General features: G+C 46.3%; 1 protein-coding gene across 2 annotated transcripts in view; it reads right to left on the bottom strand.

The window, feature by feature from the left end:
- Positions 1–2,124: 2,124 nt before the first annotated feature.
- Positions 2,125–25,295, bottom strand: part of ILK (integrin linked kinase) — a 67,127-nt gene continuing 43,956 nt past the window's right edge. For both annotated transcript variants that reach the window (XM_083170628.1, XM_083170629.1), the window contains exons 3-8: positions 22,590–22,755; positions 10,962–11,057; positions 7,458–7,554; positions 5,069–5,152; positions 2,317–2,402; positions 2,125–2,246 (exon numbers count right to left, since the gene is read on the bottom strand). In XM_083170628.1, coding sequence (XP_083026754.1) covers positions 2,133–2,246; positions 2,317–2,402; positions 5,069–5,152; positions 7,458–7,554; positions 10,962–11,057; positions 22,590–22,755 — 643 coding nt within the window. In that variant the 3' untranslated portion in view covers positions 2,125–2,132. The remainder of the gene's footprint in view (positions 2,247–2,316; positions 2,403–5,068; positions 5,153–7,457; positions 7,555–10,961; positions 11,058–22,589; positions 22,756–25,295) is intronic.

Genomic DNA, 25,295 nt, shown 5'->3' with positions numbered 1-25,295 from the left:
CTTAATGGTACATGTACTAACGTCATCAGGTGGGTGTCACCACATACAGTGACTAGTAGGAAGGATCACCTCATCTTAATGGTACATGTACTAACGTCATCAGGTGGGTGTCACCACATACAGTGACTAGTAGGAAGGGTCACCTCATCTTAATGGTACATGTACTAACGTCATCAGGTGGGTGTCACCACATACAGTGACTAGTAGGCAGGATCACCTCATCTAAATGGTACATGTACTAACGTCATCAGGTGGGTGTCACCACATACAGTGACTAGTAGGCAGGATCACCTCATCTAAATGGTACATGTACTAACGTCATCAGGTGGGTGTCACCACATACAGTGACTAGTAGGCAGGGTCACCTCATCTAAATGGTACATGTACTAACGTCATCAGGTGGGTGTCACCACATACAGTGACTAGTAGGCAGGATCACCTCACCATAATGGTACATGTACTAACGTCATCAGGTGGGTGTCACCACATACAGTGACTAGTAGGCAGGGTCACCTCATCTAAATGGTACATGTACTAACGTCATCAGGTGGGTGTCACCACATACAGTGACTAGTAGGCAGGGTCACCTCATCTAAATGGTACATGTACTAACGTCATCAGGTGGGTGTCTCCACATACAGTGACTAGTAGGAAGGGTCACCTCATCTAAATGGTACATGTACTAACGTCATCAGGTGGGTGTCACCACATACAGTGACTAGTAGGAAGGGTCACCTCATCTAAATGGTACATGTACTAACGTCATCAGGTGGGTGTCACCACATACAGTGACTAGTAGGCAGGATCACCTCATCTAAATGGTACATGTACTAACGTCATCAGGTGGGTGTCACCACATACAGTGACTAGTAGGCAGGATCACCTCATCTTAATGGTACATGTACTAACGTCATCAGGAGGGTGTCACCACATACAGTGACTAGTAGGAAGGATCACCTCATCTAAATGGTACATGTACTAACGTCATCAGGTGGGTGTCACCACATACAGTGACTAGTAGGCAGGATCACCTCATCTTAATGGTACATGTACTAACGTCATCAGGTGGGTGTCACCACATACAGTGACTAGTAGGAAGGGTCACCTCATCTAAATGGTACATTTACTAAGATGGGATATTGCCCATAGTAACCAATCACATTCTATATTATCTTCTAAAAGGTGTGAAATAAAGAAGTAGAAACTGATTGGTTGCTATGGGCAACATCCCACACAGTAGAACTCCTATCTTAATAAATGTACACCTCAATGCAGGACATGTGTCTATGGTATGGACAGTCAGTGCAAGCCACGTGTGTGGACAGTATGGGCAGTCAGTGCAGGCCACGTGTGTGGACAGTATGGGCAGTCAGTGCAAGCCACGTATGGACAGTATGGGCAGTCAGTGCAGGCCACGTGTGTGGACAGTATGGGCAGTCAGTGCAGGCCACATATCTGGATGGTACGGACAGTCAGTGCGGGCCACGTGTGTATGGTATGGGCAGTCAGTGCAAGCCACGTGTGGACAGTATGGGCAGTCAGTGCAGGCCACGTGTGAACAGTATGGACAGTCAGTGCAAGCCACATGTCTGGACGGTATGGGCAGTCAGTGCAAGCCACGTGTCTATGGTATGGGCAGTCAGCGCAGGCCACGTGTCTGGATGGTATGGGCAGTCAGTGCAGGCCAGGTGTCTGGATGGTATGGACAGTCAGCGCAGGCCACGTGTCTGGATGGTATGGACAGTCAGTGCAGGCCACGTGTCTGGACGGTATCGACAGTCAGTGCAGGCCAGGTGTCATGACGGTATGGACAGTCAGCGCAGGCCACGTGTCTGGATGGTATGGACAGTCAGTGCAGGCCACGTGTCTGGATGGTATGGACCATTGGTCCTCAAACTGCGGCCCTCCAGATGTTGTGAAACTACAAATCCCAGCATGCCTTGCCACAGTTTTGCTATATAGGAGTGTTAAAACTGTGGCAAGGCATGCTGGGATTTGTAGTTTTACAACATCTGGAGGGCCACAGTTTGAGGACCCATGGTATGGACAGTCAGTGCAGGCCACGTGTCTGGAGGGTATGGACAGTCAGTGCAGGCCAGGTGTCTGGACGGTATGGATAGTCACTGTGGAACTCACCTCAGTTTCGGATACTCCTCATTGAAATCTCGGCTTTTCCTCGTACTCCAGTCTCGTATTTTGAGGACCTTAATGATAATATCGTTTCCTTGCCAGCGCCCCTTCCACAGCTGTAGGAAGAAGAGAGGTATTACTACTAGAGAGGTGTTATTACAGGCACGGACAGTCGCTGGTACTCACCTCCCCAGAGTGGTTGTCGTGGATCTTGTGGCTGAGAGTCAGCTGCTTGTAATCAATGCCGGCCTGTTTATTCAGAGTCCCATTGCCTGTGGGTAAAGTACATGGGAAGAGGTCAGAGGTAGCGCCAGGCATTGGGCTATAGGAGCCAGCACAGGTGGATTACAGGGGCCACAGGTTACCGGCATATCAGCTATTCATATATCTCCTCAGCTCCCTACATTCTCCCTTACTGGTTGTGTGACACAATAGAACACTGTACTCGAAGGGTCAAATTACACGTAATGTAGGGAAGGAGGACATTCTCTGTACAATACAGATGTGCCCTCATACATCCAGCCTCAGTACACCATACAGCGTGATATACCTCATACATCCAGCCTCAGTACACCATACAGCGTGATATACCTCATACACCCAGCCTCAGTACACCATGCAGCGTGATATACCTCATACATCCAGCCTCAGTACACCATGCAGTGTGATATACCTCATACATCCAGCCTCAGTACACTGTGCAGCGTGATATACCTCATACATTCAGCCTCAGTACACTGTGCAGCATGATATACCTCATACATCCAGCCTCAGTACACTGTGCAGCATGATATACCTCATACATCCAGCCTCAGTACACCGTGCAGCGTGATATACCTCATACATCCAGCCTCAGTACACCATGCAGTGTGATATACCTCATACATCCAGCCTCAGTACACCGTGCAGTGTGATATACCTCATACATCCATCCTCAGTACACCATGCAGCGTGATATACCTCATACATCCAGCCTCAGTACACCGTGCAGCGTGATATCCCTCATACATCCAGCCTCAGTACACCGTGCAGTGTGATATACCTCATACATCCAGCCTCAGTACACCTTGCAGCGTGATATACCTCATACATCCAGCCTCAGTACACCATGCAGCATGAGATGCCTCATACATCCAGCCTCAGTACACCATGCAGCATGATATACCTCATACATCCAGCCTCAGTACACCATGCAGCGTGATATACCTCATACATCCAGCCTCAGTACACCATGCAGCGTGATATACCTCATACATCCAGCCTCAGTACACCATACAGCGTGATATACCTCATACACCCAGCCTCAGTACACCATGCAGTGTGATATACTTCATACATCCAGCCTCAGTACACCGTGCAGCGTGATATACCTCATACATCCAGCCTCAGTACACCATGCAGCGTGATATACCTCATACATCCAGCCTCAGTACACCATGCAGTGTGATATACCTCATACATCCAGCCTCAGTACACCATGCAGCATGATATACCTCATACATCCAGCCTCAGGAGACCGTGCAGCGTGATATACCTCATACATCCAGCCTCCGTACACCGTGCAGTGTGATATACCTCATACATCCAGCCGAAGTACACCATGCAGCGTGATATACCTCATACATCCAGCCTCAGTACACCGTGCAGCGTGATATACCTCATACATCCAGCCTCAGTACACCAAGCAGTGTGATATACCTCATACATCCAGCCTCAGTACACCACGCAGCAGAATATACCTCATACATCCAGCCTCAGTACACCATGCAGCGTGATATACCTCATACATCCAGCCTCAGTACACCGTACAGCGTGATATACCTCATACATCCAGCCTCAGTACACCAAGCAGTGTGATATACCTCATACATCCAGCTTCAGTACACCACGCAGCAGAATATACCTCATACATCCAGCCTCAGTACACCATGCAGCGTGATATACCTCAAACATCCAGCCTCAGTACAGGGAGGAGGTACAGGAAGGAGTAGTGACAGCAGAGGGAGGAGGTGCAGGAAGGAGTAGTGACGGCAGAGGGAGGAGGTGCAGGAAGGAGTAGTAACGGCAGAGGGAAGAGGTGCAGGAAGGAGTAGTGACGGCAGAGGGAGGAGGTGCAGGAAGGGGTAGTGACGGCAGAGGGAGGATGTACAGGAAGGAGTAGTAAAGGCAGAGGGAGAAGGTGCAGGAAGGAGTAGTGATGGCAGAGGAAGGATGTACAGGAAGGAGAAGTAAAGGCAGAGGGAGAAGGTGCAGGAAGGAGTAGTGACGGCAGAGGGAGGAGATGCAGGAATGAGTAGTAAAGGCAGAGGGAGAAGGTGCAGGAAGGAGTAGTGACGGCAGAGGCAGGAGGTGCAGGAAGGAGTAGTGACGGCAGAGGCAGGAGGTGCAGGAAGGAGTAGTGACGGCAGAGGGAGGAGGTGCAGGAAGGAGTAGTGAAGGCAGAGGGAGGATGTACAGGAAGGAGCAGTGACGGCAGAGGGAGGAGGTGCAGGAAGGAGTAGTCACGGCAGAGGGAGGAGGTGCAGGAATGAGTAGTGACGGCAGAGGGAGGAGGTGCAGGAATGAGTAGTGACGGCAGAGGGAGGAGGTGCAGGAAGGAGTAGTGACGGCAGAGGGAGGAGGTGCAGGAATGAGTAGTGACGGCAGAGGGAGGAGGTGCAGGAAGCAGCAGTGACAGCAGAGGGAGGAGGTGCAGGAAGCAGCAGTGACAGCAGAGGGAGGAGGTGCAGGAAGCAGCAGTGACAGCAGAGGGAGGAGGTGCAGGAAGCAGCAGTGACAGCAGAGGGAGGAGGTGCAGAAAGGAGTAGTGACGGCAGAGGGAGGAGGTGCAGGAAGCAGCAGTGACAGCAGAGGGAGGAGGTGCAGGAAGCAGCAGTGACAGCAGAGGGAGGAGGTGCAGGAATGAGTGGTGATGGCAGAAGGAGGAGTCAGTACTCACGTGGTCTGGTTCTTGTGGTTCCTTTCCAGAAAGTATCTTTGTATGGGATCCTGCTCATACTCTGACCCATCTTCTCAGCCCGTTCTGGAGGTAATAAACATAGCACCTATTATCACATAGATCAACACATGTAATAATAGTACAAGCAACTCCAGACGCCACACAGTCACCAGGTAATAACACAACATAGACGGGTTACATGCACAGCCCCACGGTAATAATATCACACACAGGTCATGTAATAATGTTACACACACAGCCCCTGGGTAATAACATCACACACACAGGACATGTAATAATGTTACACACACAGCACCCCGGGTAATAATATCACACACACAGGACATGTAATAATATCAAACACAGGTCATGTAATAATGTTACACACACAGCCCCTGGGTAATAACATCACACACACAGGACATGTAATAATGTTACACACACAGGTCATGTAATAATGTTACACACACAGCCCCCCGGGTAATAATATCACACACACAGGACATGTAATAATATCAAACACAGGTCATGTAATAATGTTACACACACAGCCCCTGGGTAATAATATCACACACACACAGGACATGTAATAATGTCACACACACAGGTCATGTAATAATGTTACACACACAGCCCCCCGGGTAATAATATCACACACACACAGGACATGTAATAATGTCACACACACAGGTCATGTAATAATGTTACACACACAGACCCCGGATAATAATATCAGAAACACACATGTCTTGTAATAATGTCACACACACACAGGACATGTAATAATGTCACACACACAGCCCCCGGTAATAATATCACACACACACAGGACATGTAATAATGTCACACACACAGCCCCCGGTAATAATCACACACACACAGGACATGTAATAATGTTACACACACAGCCCCCGGTAATAATATCACATACACACAGGTCATGTAATAATGTTACACACACAGCCCCCCGGGTAATAAGATCACACACACAGGTCATGTAATAATGTTACACACACAGCCCTACAGTAATAATATCATACACACAGGTTATGTAATAATGTTACACACACAGCCCCACGGTAATAATCTCTCACACACAGGTCACGTAATAATGTTACACACACAGCCCCTGGGTAATAATATCACACACACAGGACATGTAATAATGTCACACACACAGGTCATGTAATAATGTTACACACGCAGACCCCGGGTTTTAATATCACACACACAGGTCATGTAATAATGTTACACACACAGGTCATGTAATAATGTTACACACGCAGACCCCGGGTAATAATATCACACACACAGGTCATGTAATAATGTTACACACAGCCCCCGGGTAATAATATCACACACACACAGGTCATGTAATAATGTTACACACAAAGGTCATGTAATAATGTCACACATGCAGCCCCCGGGTAATAATATCACACACACAGGTCATGTAATAATGTTACACACAAAGGTCATGTAATAATGTCACACATGCAGCCCCCGGGTAATAATATCACACACACAGGTCATGTAATAATGTTACACACACAGCCCCTGGGTAATAATATCACACACAGAGGTCATGTAATAATGTTACACACACAGCCCCCGGGTGATAATATCACACACACACACACACACACACACACACAGGTCATGTAATAATGTTCCACAGGCAGACCCCGGGTAATAATATCACACACAGAGGTCATGTAATAATGTTACACACACAGACCCCGGGTAATAATATCACACACAGAGGTCATGTAATAATGTTACACACACAGCCCCCGGGTAATAATATCACACACAGAGGTCATGTAATAATGTTACACACACAGGTCATGTAATAATGTTCCACACGCAGACCCCGGGTAATAATATCACACACAGAGGTCATGTAATAATGTTACACACACAGACCCCGGGTAATAATATCACACACAGAGGTCATGTAATAATGTTACACACACAGCCCCCGGGTAATAATATCACACACAGAGGTCATGTAATAATGTTACACACACAGCCCCTGGGTAATAATATCACACACATAGGTCATGTAATAATGTTACACACGCAGACACCGGGTAATAATATCACACACACACACACACACAGGTCATGTAATAATGTTACACACGCAAACCCCGGGTAATAATATCACACACAGAGGTCATGTAATAATGTTACACACGCAGACACCGGGTAATAATATCACACACACAGGTCATGTAATAATGTCACACACACAGGTCACGTAATAGTGTTACACATGCAGACCCTGGGTAATAATATCAAACACACGTGCTATTACACATGCAGACGCCAAGTGATGTCACACACGTCACGTAATAAGGTAGCTTGCTGGCGCTATGGCACATACCCCGCAGAAGCTCGCGTAGGTGAGGTTTCCCTTTATCGAGTGGGGTCTCTCCATACTTGTTACACATATAGATGAGTGCGGTGTTATTTACCAAGTCCTGGGGAAGAAAGCAGCGTTACTCCTTATACATTCTATAATGTGCTGTCCGTGTCCTCAAAGGGTAACAAGCTAGAAACATAGAAACATTGTGTACTCACAGGATAACGAGCTATATATCACCCGTGTCCTCACAGAATAACAAGCTGTATGTCACTCGTGTCCCCACAGGATAACAAGCTGTATGTCACCCGTGTCCTCACAGGATAACAAGCTGTATGTCACCCGTGTCCTCACAGGATAACAAGCTGTATATCGCCCGTGTCCTCACAGGATAACAAGCTGTATATCACCCGTGTCCTCACAGGATAACAAACTGTATATCGCCCGTGTCCTCACAGGATAACAAGCTGTATATCGCCCGTGTCCTCACAGGATAACAAGCTGTATATCGCCCGTGTCCTCACAGGATAACAAGCTGTATATCACCCGTGTTCACACAGGAAAACAAGCTGTATATCACCCGTGTCCACAAAGGATAACAAGCTGTATATCGCCCGTGTCCTCACAGGATAACAAGCTGTATATCACCCGTGTCCACACAGGATAACAAGCTGTATATCACCCGTGTCCTCACAGGATAACAAACTGTATATCGCCCGTGTCCTCACAGGATAACAAGCTGTATATCGCCCGTGTCCTCACAGGATAACAAGCTGTATATCGCCCGTGTCCTCACAGGATAACAAGCTGTATATCACCCGTGTTCACACAGGAAAACAAGCTGTATATCACCCGTGTCCACAAAGGATAACAAGCTGTATATCGCCCGTGTCCTCACAGGATAACAAGCTGTATATCGCCCATGTCCACACAGGATAACAAGCTGTATATCACCCGTGTCCTCACAGGATAACAAGCTGTATATCACCCGTGTCCTCACAGGATAACAAGCTGTATATCGCCCATGTCCACACAGGATAACAAGCTGTATATCACCCGTGTCCTCACAGGATAACAAGCTGTATATCGCCCATGTCCACACAGGATAACAAGCTGTATATCACCCGTGTCCTCACAGGATAACAAGCTGTATATCGCCCATGTCCACACAGGATAACAAGCTGTATATCACCAATGTCCTCACAGGATAACAAGCTGTATATCGCCCATGTCCACACAGGATAACAAGCTGTATATCACCCATGTCCTCACAGGATAACAAGCTGTGTATCACCCGTGTCCTCACAGGATAACAAGCTGTATATCACCCGTGTCCTCACAGGATAACAAGCTGTATATCACCCGTGTCCACACAGGAAAACAAGCTGTATATCACCCGTGTCCACACAGGAAAACAAGCTGTATATCACCCGTGTCCACACAGAATAACAAGCTGTATATCACCCGTGTCCACACAGAATAACAAGCTGTATATCGCCCATGTCCACACAGGATAACAAGCTGTATATCACCAATGTCCTCACAGGATAACAAGCTGTATATCACCAATGTCCTCACAGGATAACAAGCTGTATATCACCCGTGTCCACACAGGATAACAAGCTGTATATCGCCCGTGTCCTCACAGGATAACAAGCTGTATATCGCCCGTGTCCTCACAGAATAACAAGCTGTATATCGCCCGTGTCCTCACAGAATAACAAGCTGTATATCGCCCGTGTCCTCACAGAATAACAAGCTGTATATCGCCCGTGTCCTCACAGAATAACAAGCTGTATATCGCCCGTGTCCTCACAGAATAACAAGCTGTATATCGCCCGTGTCCACACAGGATAACAAGCTGTATATCGCCCGTGTCCTCACAGGATAACAAACTGTATATCGCCCGTGTCCTCACAGGATAACAAGCTGTATATCGCCCGTGTCCTCACAGGATAACAAGCTGTATATCGCCCGTGTCCTCACAGGATAACAAGCTGTATATCACCCGTGTTCACACAGGAAAACAAGCTGTATATCACCCGTGTCCACAAAGGATAACAAGCTGTATATCGCCCGTGTCCTCACAGGATAACAAGCTGTATATCGCCCGTGTCCACACAGGATAACAAGCTGTATATCACCCGTGTCCTCACAGGATAACAAGCTGTATATCACCCGTGTCCTCACAGGATAACAAGCTGTATATCGCCCATGTCCACACAGGATAACAAGCTGTATATCACCCGTGTCCTCACAGGATAACAAGCTGTATATCGCCCATGTCCACACAGGATAACAAGCTGTATATCACCCGTGTCCTCACAGGATAACAAGCTGTATATCGCCCATGTCCACACAGGATAACAAGCTGTATATCACCAATGTCCTCACAGGATAACAAGCTGTATATCGCCCATGTCCACACAGGATAACAAGCTGTATATCACCCATGTCCTCACAGGATAACAAGCTGTGTATCACCCGTGTCCTCACAGGATAACAAGCTGTATATCACCCGTGTCCTCACAGGATAACAAGCTGTATATCACCCGTGTCCTCACAGGATAACAAGCTGTATATCGCCCGTGTCCTCACAGGATAACAAGCTGTATATCACCAATGTCCTCACCGGATAACAAGCTGCAAATCACCCGTGTCATCACAGGATAACAAGCTGTATATCGCCCGTGTCCTCACAGGATAACAAGCTGTATATCACCAATGTCCTCACAGGATAACAAGCTGTATATCGCCCATGTCCACACAGGATAACAAGCTGTATATCACCCATGTCCTCACAGGATAACAAGCTGTGTATCACCTGTGTCCTCACAGGATAACAAGCTGTATATCACCCGTGTCCTCACAGGATAACAAGCTGTATATCACCCGTGTCCTCACAGGATAACAAGCTGTATATCGCCCGTGTCCTCACAGGATAACAAGCTGTATATCACCAATGTCCTCACCGGATAACAAGCTGCATATCACCCGTGTCATCACAGGATAACAAGCTGTATATCGCCCGTGTCCTCACAGGATAACAAGCTGTATATCACCCGTGTCCTCACAGGATAACAAGCTGTATATCGCCCGTGTCCTGTTATTTATTATTCACAGACTTTATTCCTTATTGTGTTACACAAGGAATAAAGCGTAGACGTACACATGATACGACGCAGATCTGCAATCATTAATAAGGAACGTATGGTCCCCACACACGAACGTCACTTTGTCTTATTCATGTGCTTTATAAATATGTCGCAGTTTTAGAATAAACTTTTAAAGTTACATTTTCTTGTTGGCGCACCACATCCACACAAACTTTTTTGTCCTGTGTATTTCAATTATTTAATGTCTGTGGTAGCACCCCCTGAATATGGGACTTGGATAGACACCCAATTATAATAATAAATAAACAGGGGGTCTTCCCATTACATTGGATTTGTATACATTACAGTGCTGTGCTATTGACTACCACACTTCATCTAACACCCATGTCCCACGGGGGTCGGTCATCACCTCGGCCACGTCGTCCTGTCCCCAGAAGCAGGCATAGTGTAGAGGGGAATTTCCATGTTCATTCACTGCATTCACATCCGCCTTGTACTGAATGAGCTGTAAGAGAGAAAAGTCACGTCAGCATCTTCCAGTGACCTGCAGGTGGCGGTAGTGCTACAGAGGAGGGAGGGCTATATCAGTGGGTGTAGTCTCCCTGTAACCTGCAGGTGGCGGTAGTGCTACAGAGGAGGGAGGGCTATATCAGTGGGTGTAGTCTCCCTGTGACCTGCGGGTGGCGGTAGTGCCACAGAGGAGGGAGGGCTATATCAGTGGGTGTAGTCTCCCTGTAACCTGCAGGTGGCGGTAGTGCTACAGAGGAGGGAGGGTTATATCGGTGGGTGTAGTCTCCCTGTAACCTGAAGGTGGCGGTAGTGCTACAGAGAAGGGAGGGTTATATCAGTGGGTGTAGTCTCCCTGTAACCTGCAGGTGGCAGTAGTGCTACAGAGGAGGGAGGGTTATATCGGTGGGTGTAGTCTCCCTGTAACCTGAAGGTGGTTGTAGTGCTACAGAGGAGGGAGGGTTATATCAGTGGGTGTAATCTCCCTGTAACCTGCAGGTGGCGGTAGTGCTACAGAGGAGGGAAGGCTTTATCAGTGGGTGTAGTCTCCCTGTAACCTGCAGGTGGCGACAGTGCTACAGAGGAGGGAGGGCTATATCAGTGGGTGTAGTCTCCCTGTGACCTGCGGGTGGCGGTAGTGCCACAGAGGAGGGAGGGCTATATCAGTGGGTGTAGTCTCCCTGCAACCTGAAGGTGGCAGTAGTGCTACAGAGGAGGGAGGGTTATATCAGTGGGTGTAGTCTCCCTGTGACCTGCAGGTGGCGGTAGTGCTAAAGAGGAGGGAGGGTTATATCGGTGAGTGTAGTCTCCCTGTGACCTGCAGGTGGCGGTAGTGCTACAGAGGAGGGAGGGCTATATCAGTGGGTGTAGTCTCCCTGTAACCTGCAGGTGGCGGTAGTGCTACAGAGGAGGGAGGGTTATATCGGTGGGTGCAGTCTCCCTGTAACCTGAAGGTGGCGGTAGTGCTACAGAGGAGGGAGGGTTATATCAGTGGGTGTAATCTCCCTGTAACCTGCAGGTGGCGGTAGTGCTACAGAGGAGGGAAGGCTTTATCAGTGGGTGTAGTCTCCCTGTAACCTGCAGGTGGCGACAGTGCTACAGAGGAGGGAGGGCTATATCAGTGGGTGTAGTCTCCCTGTGACCTGCGGGTGGCGGTAGTGCCACAGAGGAGGGAGGGCTATATCAGTGGGTGTAGTCTCCCTGCAACCTGAAGGTGGCGGTAGTGCTACAGAGGAGGGAGGGTTATATCAGTGGGTGTAGTCTTCCTGTAACCTGCAGGTGGCGGTAGTGCTAAAGAGGAGGGAGGGTTATATCGGTGAGTGTAGTCTCCCTGTGACCTGCAGGTGGCGGTAGTGCTACAGAGGAGGGAGGGTTATATCGGTGGGTGTAGTCTCCCTGTGACCTGCAGGTGGCGGTAGTGCTACAGAGGAGGGAGGGTTATATCAGTGGGTGTAGTCTCCCTGTGACATGCAGGTGGCTGTAGGGCTACAGATGAGGGAGGGTTATATCTCTGGGTGTAGCCTCCCTGTGACCTTCAGGTGGCGGTAGTGCTAAAGAGGAGGGAGGTTTATATCGGTGAGTGTAGTCTCCCTGTGACCTGCGGGTGGCGGTAGTGCTACAGAGGAGGGAGGGTTATATCGGTGGGTGTAGTCTCCCTGTAACCTGCAGGTGGCGGTAGTGCTACAGAGGAGGGAGGGTTATATCAGTGGGTGTAGTCTCCCTGTAACCTGCAGGTGGCGGTAGTGCCACAGAGGAGGGAGGGCTATATCAGTGGGTGTAGTCTCCCTGTGACCTGCAGGTGGTGGTAGTGCCACAGAGGAGGGAGGGCTATATCAGTGGGTGTAGTCTCTCTGTAACCTGCAGGTGGCGGTAGTGCTACAGAGGAGGAAGGGTTATATCGGTGGGTGTAGTCTCCCTGTAACCTGCAGGTGGCGGTAGTGCTACAGAGGAGGGAGGGCTATATCAGTGAGTGTAGTCTCCCTGTGACCTGCAGGTGGTGGTAGTGCCACAGAGGAGGGAGGGCTATATCAGTGGGTGTAGTCTCCCTGTAACCTGCAGGTGGCGGTAGTGCTACAGAGGAGGGAGGGCTATATCAGTGGGTGTAGTCTCCCTGTGACATGCAGGTGGCGGTAGTGCTACAGAGGAGGGAGGGTTATATCGGTGGGTGTAGTCTACCTGTGACCTGCAGGTGGCGGTAGTGCTACAGAGGAGAGAGGGCTATATCGGTGGGTGTAGTCTCCCTGTGACCTGCAGGTGGCGGTAGTGCTACAGAGGAGGGAGGGCTATATCAGTGTGTGTAGTCTCCCTGTGACTTGCAGGTGGCGGTAGTGCTACAGAGGAGGGAGGGCTATATCGGTGGGTGTAGTCTCCCTGTGACCTGCAGGTGGCGGTAGTGCTACAGAGGAGGGAGGGCTATATCAGTGTGTGTAGTCTCCCTGTGACTTGCAGGTGGCGGTAGTGCTACAGAGGAGGGAGGGCTATATCGGTGGGTGTAGTCTCCCTGTGACTTGCAGGTGGCGGTAGTGCTACAGAGGAGGGAGGGTTATATCGGTGGGTGTAGTCTCCCTGTGACTTGCAGGTGGCGGTAGTGCTACAGAAGAGGGAGGGTTATATCGGTGGGTGTAGTCTACCTGTGACCTGCAGGTGGCGGTAGTGCTACAGAGGAGGGAGGGTTATATCGGTGGGTGTAGTCTCCCTGTGACCTGCAGGTGGCGGTAGTGCTACAGAGGAGGGAGGGCTATATCAGTGGGTGTAGTCTCCCTGTGACTTGCAGGTGGCGGTAGTGCTACAGAGGAGGGAGGGTTATATCGGTGGGTGTAGTCTACCTGTGATCTGCAGGTGGCGGTAGTGCTACAGAGGAGGGAGGGTTATATCGGTGGGTGTAGTCTCCCTGTGACCTGCAGGTGGCGGCAGTGCTAGCCTAGTCTAGCGTCCGTGAGTCTCAGAAACACTGCCATCTGCTGCCTGAGAGTGAAACTACATCTCTTTCTCACACATGCACAAACACAGAAGGTAGCAGACTAGCTTTCGAAGCTTTTGCTTCTAGCGGGCTTACTAGTACTATATACAGATTAAGTATCCTTTATCCAAAATGGTCAGAACCAGAAGAACTTGGGATAATGGATTAATCCGTATTTTGGAATATTTTTATATTTCAATGAGGTATCTTGCATTTATGTTGTACACATGAAATACACACAAATATATTTTATTTGTGCATAAAACAAGGTTTCAAAACATGAAACAAAGTTTGTATACAATCTCAGGTACTGATCTTGAATGACAAGCAATCATTTTCTTGCACATATTTAGTGCCAGTAATACCGCTTTCAGACCGCACTCTAGACCCGGGTTATTGCGGCCCCAACACGGGTCAAGGTGCGGTCTGATAAATCCACCACGGGTCGAGCAACACGGGTGTTCAACCCTGGTATTGACCAGGGTTGAACACGGCTATGACCCATGTCAAGTGCAGTGTGAACGGGTGCCTGGGTCGAGCGACCCTTGTCCCGTTCACAGTATGAAGGAGGCAGCACTGTCAGCTCCAAGTACTGCCTCCTCCCGAGCCCCCGATGACGCGCCGCCGCCCAGCTCCGCCCCATGTGACGTCCCCGACTCGGCAATATGCTGTGTCGGTGTCGGAACTTTCAGACCGCAATGCCGTGTTGCTCTGGGGATGGGACCCGTGTCCTAATCCCGTGTGCGACACGGCATTTGCGGTCTGAAAGTAGTTTTACATATCATGTCCCCAGTAATGCCAGTTACATATTATCATGTCCCCAGTAGTGCCAGTTACATATAATATCCTCAGTAGTGCCAGTTACATATAATGTCCTCAGTAGTGCCAGTTACATATTATCATGTCCTCAGTAGTGTCAGTTACATATGTCCTCAGTAGTGCCAGTTACATATTATCATGTTCTTAGTAGTGTCAGTTACATATCATGTCCTCAGTAGTGCCAGTTACAAATAATGTCCTCAGTAGTGCCAGTTACATATCATGTCCTCAGTAGTGGCAGTTACATATTATCATGTCCTCAGTAGTGTCAGTTACATATCATGTCCTCAGTAGTGCCAGTAACATATTATCATGTCCTCAGTAGTGCCAGTTACATATCATGTCCTCAGTAGTGCCAGTAACATATTATCATGTCCTCAGTAGTGTCAGTTACATATCATGTCCTCAGTAGTGCCAGTAACATATTATCATGTCCTCAGTAGTGCCAGTAACATATTATCATGTCCTCAGTAGTGCCAGTTACATATAATGTCCTCAGTAGTGTCAGTTACATATCATGTCCTCAGTAGTGCCAGTTACATATTATCATGTCCTCAGTAGTGCCAGTTACATATAATGTCCTCAGTAGTGCCAGTTACATATAATGTCCTCAGTAGTGCCAGTTACATATAATGTCCTCAGTAGTGCCAGTTACATATAATGTCCTCAGTAGTGCCAGTTACATATAATGTCCTCAGTAGTGCCAGTTACATATAATGTCCTCAGTAGTGCCAGTTACATATAATGTCCTCAGTAGTGCCAGTTACATATAATGTCCTCAGTAGTGCCAGTTACATATTATCATGTCCTCAGTAGTGCCAGTTAAATATCATGTCCTCAGTAGTGCCAGTTACATATTATCATGTCCTCATTAGTGCCAGTTACATATAATGTCCTCAGTAGTGTCAGTTACATATCATGTCCTCAGTAGTGCCAGTTACATATTATCATGTCCTCAGTAGTGTCAGTTACATATAATGTCCTCAGTAGTGCCAGTTACATATTATCATGTCCTCAGTAGTGCCAGGTACATATAATGTCCTCAGTAGTGTCAGTTACATATAATGTCTTCAGTAGTGTCAGTTACATATCATGTCCTCAGTAGTGTCAGTTACATATAATGTCCTCAGTAGTGCCAGTTACATATAATGTCCTCAGTAGTGCCAGTTACATATAATGTCCTCAGTAGTGTCAGTTACATATAATGTCCTCAGTAGTGTCAGTTACATATCATGTCCTCAGTAGTGCCAGTTACATATCATGTCCTCAGTAGTGCCAGTTACAAATAATGTCCTCAGTAGTGCCAGTTACATATCATGTCCTCAGTAGTGGCAGTTACATATTATCATGTCCTCAGTAGTGTCAGTTACATATCATGTCCTCAGTAGTGCCAGTAACATATTATCATGTCCTCAGTAGTGCCAGTTACATATAATGTCCTCAGTACTGTCAGTTACATATCATGTCCTCAGTAGTGCCAGTTACATATTATCATGTCCTCAGTAGTGCCAGTTACATATTATCATGTCCTCAGTAGTGCCAGTTACATATAATGTCCTCAGTAGTGCCAGTTACATATAATGTCCTCAGTAGTGCCAGTTACATATAATGTCCTCAGTAGTGCCAGTTACATATAATGTCCTCAGTAGTGCCAGTTACATATCATGTCCTCAGTAGTGCCAGTTACATATCATGTCCTCAGTAGTGCCAGTTACATATTATCATGTCCTCAGTAGTGCCAGTTACATATAATGTCCTCAGTAGTGTCAGTTACATATCATGTCCTCAGTAGTGCCAGTTACATATTATCATGTCCTCAGTAGTGTCATTTACATAAATTATATCATATTAAGTAAGATTGTTCTCATGTAATATTAGTTATTATTAATTATTATCTATATTTTTTTTTAAATATGTACACGAAAAATTAGACTTCAATAAATTGATAAAATATCTAAGTTATATAGGTAATGATATGTACTTATGCTCCTAAATGGTCATTGGGTATTATCTCTAAAATGCATTCTAAATTAAGCGTAGTGAATAATATAAATTTATATAATTTCATTCTTATCTAAAATCAGATCCATTTGGATTAGTTTGGATTTAATTGGATTTATATATAATATCAGGGGGTGGTACGCTCCTATATCGATTAGTACACACTGAGACATATTAAACAAAATTGAGTCAACACTGTTATTTAAAAAGGTATAATGGTGGCAAGGTACCTTAAATAGAATTTGCACTAAGTCAAAACTAGCTAATTGTTCAAAGAAAGGCTTTATTTAAAATCCGCCTCCCAGTAATGCCAGTTACATATCATGTCCTCAGTAGTGGCAGTTACATATTATCATGTCCTCAGTAGTGTCAGTTACATATCATGTCCTCAGTATTGCCAGTAACATATTATCATGTCTTCAGTAGTGCCAGTTACATATCATGTCCTCAGTAGTGCCAGTAACATATTATCATGTCCTCAGTAGTGTCAGTTACATATCATGTCCTCAGTAGTGCCAGTAACATATTATCATGTCCTCAGTAGTGCCAGTTACATATAATGTCCTCAGTAGTGTCAGTTACATATCATGTCCTCAGTAGTGTCAGTTACATATCATGTCCTCAGTAGTGCCAGTAACATATTATCATGTTCTCAGTAGTGTCAGTTACATATCATGTCCTCAGTAGTGCCAGTAACATATTATCATGTCCTCAGTAGTGCCAGTTACATATAATGTCCTCAGTAGTGTCAGTTACATATCATGTCCTCAGTAGTGCCAGTTACATATTATCATGTCCTCAGTAGTGCCAGTTACATATAATGTCCTCAGTAGTGCCAGTTACATATAATGTCCTCAGTAGTGCCAGTTACATATAATGTCCTCAGTAGTGCCAGTTACATATAATGTCCTCAGTAGTGCCAGTTACATATCATGTCCTCAGTAGTGCCAGTTACATATCATGTCCTCAGTAGTGCCATTTACATATTATCATGTCCTCATTAGTGCCAGTTACATATAATGTCCTCAGTAGTGTCAGTTACATATCATGTCCTCAGTAGTGCCAGTTACATATTATCATGTCCTCAGTAGTGTCAGTTACAGATAATGTCCTCAGTAGTGCCAGTTACATATAATGTCCTCAGTAGTGCCAGTTACACCTATTATGAGGTGGAACGCACGGGAGAAGTCTTCCGCGTTCCGCTCTCAATGAGTGGTACGCTCAGTATCGTCACCCCTTCCAAAATGGCGGTGCGTTCCACCTATGATAAGGTGGAACGCATATTAAATACTCTTCTGGAAAACGGAAGCTTGATAATGGCTGTGCATTCCACCATCGGGCAGGTGGAACGCAAGCCATGTAATTAAGACATTTAGGGTACCCCCAAAGGGATATTAATCCCCTTGTAATGGCAGAAAGCCATAATATACTTAGAACTAGAGACACTATTTAATAGAAAAAGAAGGAAGCACCCAATATTGAAAAATGACCACATATATTTTAAAAAAAATTCTAAAAAATTCTAAAAAGTTTAAATACACAGTCAGCACTTAGGAGTATAGAATATTTAATATAAACTAGCACTTATAGTTCTTTTTGAGTAAAAGAACATATAAAAAATTATTAAAATTAGTCAAACATATCCAACAGGAAGTGATGTCACAAGTCACTCCCTATAAATACCCCAGCTAGGACAGCTAATAGCTCACTTGGTGTTTGGACACAGGAGAGCACACATCACTAGCAGCCAGAAAGGTAATATACTCTTATCCACCTATGTTATTTGAATATAACACTAAAATTGAAGCACAAAGAATAATTTGTATTATTTGGTAGGTCATTTGTTGGACCACATCTTCACTCCTGTGATCCACAAGGAGATCGTTTATTGGGAATTGTAGGTATGTTAGTAAATTATTCCATTTAAATGACCACATTGTAAATACTCTAAATAAATTAATTATAATCTATATCACTATTTATTTTGTTCACAGTTCACTCCCTAACGTTGTATAGGTGTATTGCACCTCAAAAAATTTAATTAGGAGATGAGATTACAAAAGTTCCACTAATGGTATGTACATAAAGTTATATTACATTAAAGATGTATTATAATTTAGTGTTAAATGGTATCATATTATGGGAGTCATTAAAAGATATCTATATTTTGGGCCATACATTATTAGGTACCCACAAAACCAGAAGAAAATTAAACAGAGGTTGTCTTCAAGTATCAAGTACGGGCAACCGCCCATTGCCAGTGATCTCTTTTATAATATACAAAAGAAAGAATTAGAATGATACTCTAGTATCTATTACAGGTAATTATCTATTACCATTAACTTAAATAGAACCAGGATTGCACGTAGACCCATGTGTTTACATTTATGTTTTATTTCTAGAAAAAGGCTTGAGCATGTAATCGGACCAAATATTAAACTACAAACATAAAAGATCCTTAAAGGTATAGTACCGACTTATTAAATCATTGTTAAATCATATGTAAAAAAGTGGTGTTTAAAGTATCGGCTTTGGGTGCAGAGTCTTTTTCCCCCCACTGATATTAAAGTATTTGACAAGTTACTGTCTGTCAAACGAAATATCTTTTGTCCTCTTCTGTTCTCCTCCTTTCTCCTTCAAATTTAATATACAATTATGTATATATTTATGATTGTCTTTCCTATGTTATTTTAGAATTTTAAAATTATGTTCTACTTTTGTAGATCTATTATAAAACTGTTCACCCCTGATGAAGTCTCACAAAGAGACGAAACGCGTCGGGTAACAGTTGACAACCATTGTGATCCATAATCCAAAGAACACACTTGTATTACAAAACCTTACTTATTTGTTTTAAATGTTTTAAATAAATGTTTTATATTGGAAAATGTTTATGGTGATTATGGTACTATAAGACAAAGGAAAGACAGGAAGTATCCTGAAAATTGTACAGGGCGCTATATAACACTATTGGTTTGGATATATATATATATATATATATATATATATATATATATATATATATATATATATATTTATATATATATGTATATATATATATATATATATATATATATATATATATATATATATATATGTTCTAAAAAGGAATAGAGAAGCGCTCCATGGTGTAAAACTGTATTTATCTGTATTTATTCCAACGCAATCAGTGGTACAGCACATAAAATCAATTTGGACTCGTACCGTTAGGGTAACCGCTGCGGGCTGGTTACCACAAGTTTTGAATAAAAAGCCACTGGCAATACTCCAACCTCCGTCACGGTCTCAGCAGGGACATGGAACCACGCTGGACACACCCTGTGTGGGAACGGCGTGCTGATACTCCAGGCAGGATCAGACGCGGTGGGGCAGCCGGGAAACAGGTAGAGCGGACGTCACCAACCCCGCCCTAACGCGTTTCGTATCAAACTTCGTCAGAGGGCGTGTGTATATATATATATATATATATATATATATATATATATATATATATATATATATATATATATATATATATATATATATACATACATACATACATATATATACATACACACACACACATATATATACACATACACACATATGTATACACATACACACACACACAATACTTGTGCGGTCCCCGGCACTCCTGATGCCCCCAACTTGGGGGTTTGTTGCTCAGTTGCCTTCCCGTGAAGGTAGAACTTCCTTGTAGTATGTCGAGAATAATGGGTGGCACTCAGAGACTTCCAATAACGGCGTAACCAGTGAAGCTTCACTGGTTACACCGTTATTGGAAGTCTCTGAGTGCCGCCCATTATTCTCCACATATATATATATATATATATATATATAGTACTCCTGGAAGCAGCGGCACTCAGAGACTTGTAAACAGTGAATCAAGCGTGAATTTAATGTCTACATGTTTCGGGGTACTTCCCCGTCTTTGGTCCTGAAGACGGGGAAGTACCCCGAAACATGTAGACATTAAATTCACGCTTGATTCACTGTTTACAAGTCTCTGAGTGCCGCTGCTTCCAGGAGTACTATACATTGGGCTATGTGCCAGCACAGAAGGCACCTGAGCAAGACAACCCTTGGAGGGTCCGAGTGCCGGGTACACAGAGTTTATATCTCCAGGGAATGGGACGACACTCACTATTAAAGTTCATCAATGCTGGGGTGCACACTCAAAAATAGACTTCCATGGAGGAAGTGTTTAGTATAGTTGTGGGTACAGAAGGAGGTCACTCGCCAGACTGGAGTTAAAAATGATTAAAATAATCATTTTTAACTCCAGTCTGGCGAGTGACCTCCTTCTGTACCCACATCTATATATATATATATATATATATATATATATATATATATATATATATATATATATATATATATATATATGCAAAGAATAGGAGACAGCGCACAATGAGCCAATATATAGAATAGCAGCTCATGTACAATGATATATACACACATACACACTCTACACATGAGAGTTCTGTCCCTCTGATCTCGGGGTAAACAGGAACCATCTCTGCTCCTTGTGCAAGACGCGGCCGGAGATATGGCACTGTGCGGCTGCCTGTGTTTCCGTGTGATTAGATCTGTGATTACAGTGGTGTATGGCATGCAGTTGGCTCTGGTCACATTAAGTTAGAATGTGCCCACTTACAGCGCATGCCATTGATCAGTGACTCGACGCAGGAGCTTTCATTCTGTCTGCGGTGGTATGTCGCCAACAGGCGCAGTGGCGCTTACAGAATGCCCGGAACACAGAGATGCAGTGACACACAGGGTGGGGGCCGGCATATCAATACGGTCACTGTCCTATACCGCAGTGACACACAGGGTGGGGGCCGGCACATCAGTAGGTCACTGTCCTATATCGCAGTGACACACAGGGTGGGGGCCTGCACATCAGTACGGTCACTGTCCTATACCGCGGTGACACACAGGGCGGGGCCGGCACATCAATACGGTCACTGTCCTATACCGCGGTGACACACATGGTGGGGTCCCGGCCCATCTGTACGATCACTGTCCTATATGGCGGTGACACACAGGGTGGGGCCTGGCCCATCTGTACGATCACTGTCCTATACCGCGGTGACACACATGGTGGGGTCCCGGCCCATCTGCACGATCACTGTCCTATATGGCGGTGACACACAGGGTGGGGCCTGGCCCATCTGTACGATCACTGTCCTATACCGCGGTGACACACATGGTGGGGTCCCGGCCCATCTGTACGATCACTGTCCTATATGGCGGTGACACACAGGGTGGGGCCTGGCCCATCTGTACGATCACTGTCCTATACCGCGGTGACACACATGGTGGGGTCCCGGCCCATCTGTACGATCACTGTCCTATATGGCGGTGACACACAGGGTGGGGCCTGGCCCATCTGTACGATCACTGTCCTATACCGCGGTGACACACATGGTGGGGTCCCGGCCCATCTGTACGATCACTGTCCTATATGGCGGTGACACACAGGGTGGGGCCTGGCCCATCTGTACGATCACTTTCCTATACGGTGGTGACACATACGGTGGGGCCTGGCCCATCAGTACGGTCACTGTGCTATACCGCGGTGACACACAGGGTGGGGCCTGGCCCATCTGTACGATCACTGTCCTATATGGCGGTGACACATACGGTGGGGTCCCGGACATCAGTATGGTCACTGTCCAATACCGTGGTGACACATTGGGTGGGGGCCCGGCATATAAGATGTATGGTCACTGTCCGTACACGACTTACCTTCTGGACAATGTCCCGATGGCCATGACTGGAAGCGAGATGCAATGGGGTATCATCACCCCTGTTCATAACATTGATTCGTGCTCCTCTCATTATCAACATGTCAACAATGTTGCTGCGGCCTTCACGACACGCCCAATGCAGAGGGCTGAAGCCATGGTCATCACTAGAATGTGAGGAGACATGGTCATACAGGGGAGGAGGCATGGTCATCACTAGAATGTGAGGAGACATGGTCATACAGGGGAGGAGGCATGGTCATCACTAGAATGTGAGGAGACATGGTCATACAGGGGAGGAGGCATAGTCATCACTAGAATGTGAGGAGACATGGTCATACAGGGGAGGAGGCATGGTCATCACTAGAATGTGAGGAGACATGGTCATACAGGGGAGGAGGCATGGTCATCACTAGAATGTGAGGAGACATGGTCATACAGGGGGAGGAGGCATGGTCATCACTAGAATGTGAGGAGACATGGTCATACAGTGGAGGAGGCATGGTCATCATTAGAATGTGAGGGGACAGGGTCATACAGGGGAGGAGGCATGGTCATCACTAGAATGTGAGGAGACATGGTCATACAGGGAAGGAGGCATGGTCATCACTAGAATGTGAGGAGACATGGTCATACAGGGAAGGAGGCATGGTCATCACTAGAATGTGAGGAGACATGGTCATACAGGGGAGGAGGCATGGTCATCACTAGAATGTGAGGAGACATGGTCATACAGGGGAGGAGGCATGGTCATCACTAGAATGTGAGGAGACATGGTCATACAGGGGAGGAGGCATAGTCATCACTAGAATGTGAGGAGACATGGTCATACAGGGGAGGAGGCATGGTCATCACTAGAATGTGAGGAGACATGGTCATACAGTGGAGGAGGCATGGTCATCATTAGAATGTGAGGGGACAGGGTCATACAGGGGAGGAGGCATGGTCATCACTAGAATGTGAGGAGACATGGTCATACAGGGGAGGAGGCATGGTCATCACTAGAATGTGAGGAGACATGGCCATACAGGGGAGGAGGCATGGTCATCACTAGAATGTGAGGAGACATGGTCATACAGGGGAGGAGGCATAGTCATCACTAGAATGTGAGGAGACATGGTCATACAGGGGGAGGAGGCATGGTCATCACTAGAATGTGAGGAGACATGGTCATACAGTGGAGGAGGCATGGTCATCATTAGAATGTGAGGGGACAGGGTCATACAGGGGAGGAGGCATGGTCATCACTAGAATGTGAGGAGACATGGTCATACAGGGAAGGAGGCATGGTCATCACTAGAATGTGAGGAGACATGGTCATACAGGGGAGGAGGCATGGTCATCACTAGAATGTGAGGAGACATGGTCATACAGGGGAGGAGGCATAGTCATCACTAGAATGTGAGGAGACATGGTCATACAGGGGAGGAGGCATAGTCATCACTAGAATGTGAGGAGACATGGTCATACAGGGGGAGGAGGCATGGTCATCACTAGAATGTGAGGAGACATTGTCATACAGGGGAGGAGGCATAGTCATCACTAGAATGTGAGGAGACATGGTCATACAGGGGGAGGAGGCATGGTCATCACTAGAATGTGAGGAGACATGGTCATACAGGGGAGGAGGCATGGTCATCACTAGAATGTGAGGAGACATGGTCATACAGGGGGAGGAGGCATGGTCATCACTAGAATGTGAGTAGACATGGTCATACAGGGGAGGAGGCATAGTCATCACTAGAATGTGAGGTGACATGGTCATACAGGGGGAGGAGGCATGGTCATCACTAGAATGTGAGGAGACATGGTCATACAGGGGGAGGAGGCATGGTCATCACTAGAATGTGAGGAGACATGGTCATACAGGGGGAGGAGGCATGGTCATCACTAGAATGTGAGGAGACATGGTCATACAGGGGGAGGAGGCATGGTCATCACTAGAATGTGAGGAGACATGGTCATACAGGGGAGGAGGCATAGTCATCACTAGAATGTGAGGAGACATGGTCATACAAGGGGAGGAGGCATGGTCATCACTAGAATGTGAGGAGACATGGTCATACAGGGGAGGAGGCATGGTCATCACTAGAATGTGAGGAGACATGGTCATACAGTGGAGGAGGCATGGTCATCATTAGAATGTGAGGGGACAGGGTCATACAGTGGAGGAGGCATGGTCATCATTAGAATGTTAGGGGACAGGGTCATACAGGGGAGGAGGCATGGTCATCACTAGAATGTGAGGAGACATGGTCATACAGTGGAGGAGGCATGGTCATCATTAGAATGTGAGGGGACAGGGTCATACAGGGAAGGAGGCATGGTCATCATTAGAATGTGAGGAGACATGGTCATACAGTGGAGGAGGCATGGTCATCATTAGAATGTGAGGGGACAGGGTCATACAGGGAAGGAGGCATGGTCACACATCCTGCTTGGCCGGGCAGTACACGGAGGAGGCGGCGGGATAGGAGACAGAGGAGGGGGAAACGGGGGGGGTCTGTGGGAGCGACTGAGGCAATCACCTACTCGGCTCTCACTCCCCACCATTTACCTGGCTAATGTGAGATCCCTGGCAAATAAAATGGATGAACGGCAACTGAACATCAGGCACAGTAAGAGATTCTTTGACTGTAATCTTACTATCTTTACAGAAACATGGCTGAATGATAGCATTCCGGACAGTGTTATCAATCTACCTGAC

The sequence above is a fragment of the Crinia signifera genome, chromosome 2 (assembly GCF_055691185.1).
Source record: "Crinia signifera chromosome 2, ASM5569118v1, whole genome shotgun sequence".
Classification (NCBI taxonomy): Eukaryota; Metazoa; Chordata; class Amphibia; order Anura; family Myobatrachidae; genus Crinia; species Crinia signifera.
The sequence above is the reverse complement of the archived record's forward strand: the minus strand, read 5'-3'. Positions and strand labels throughout refer to the sequence as shown.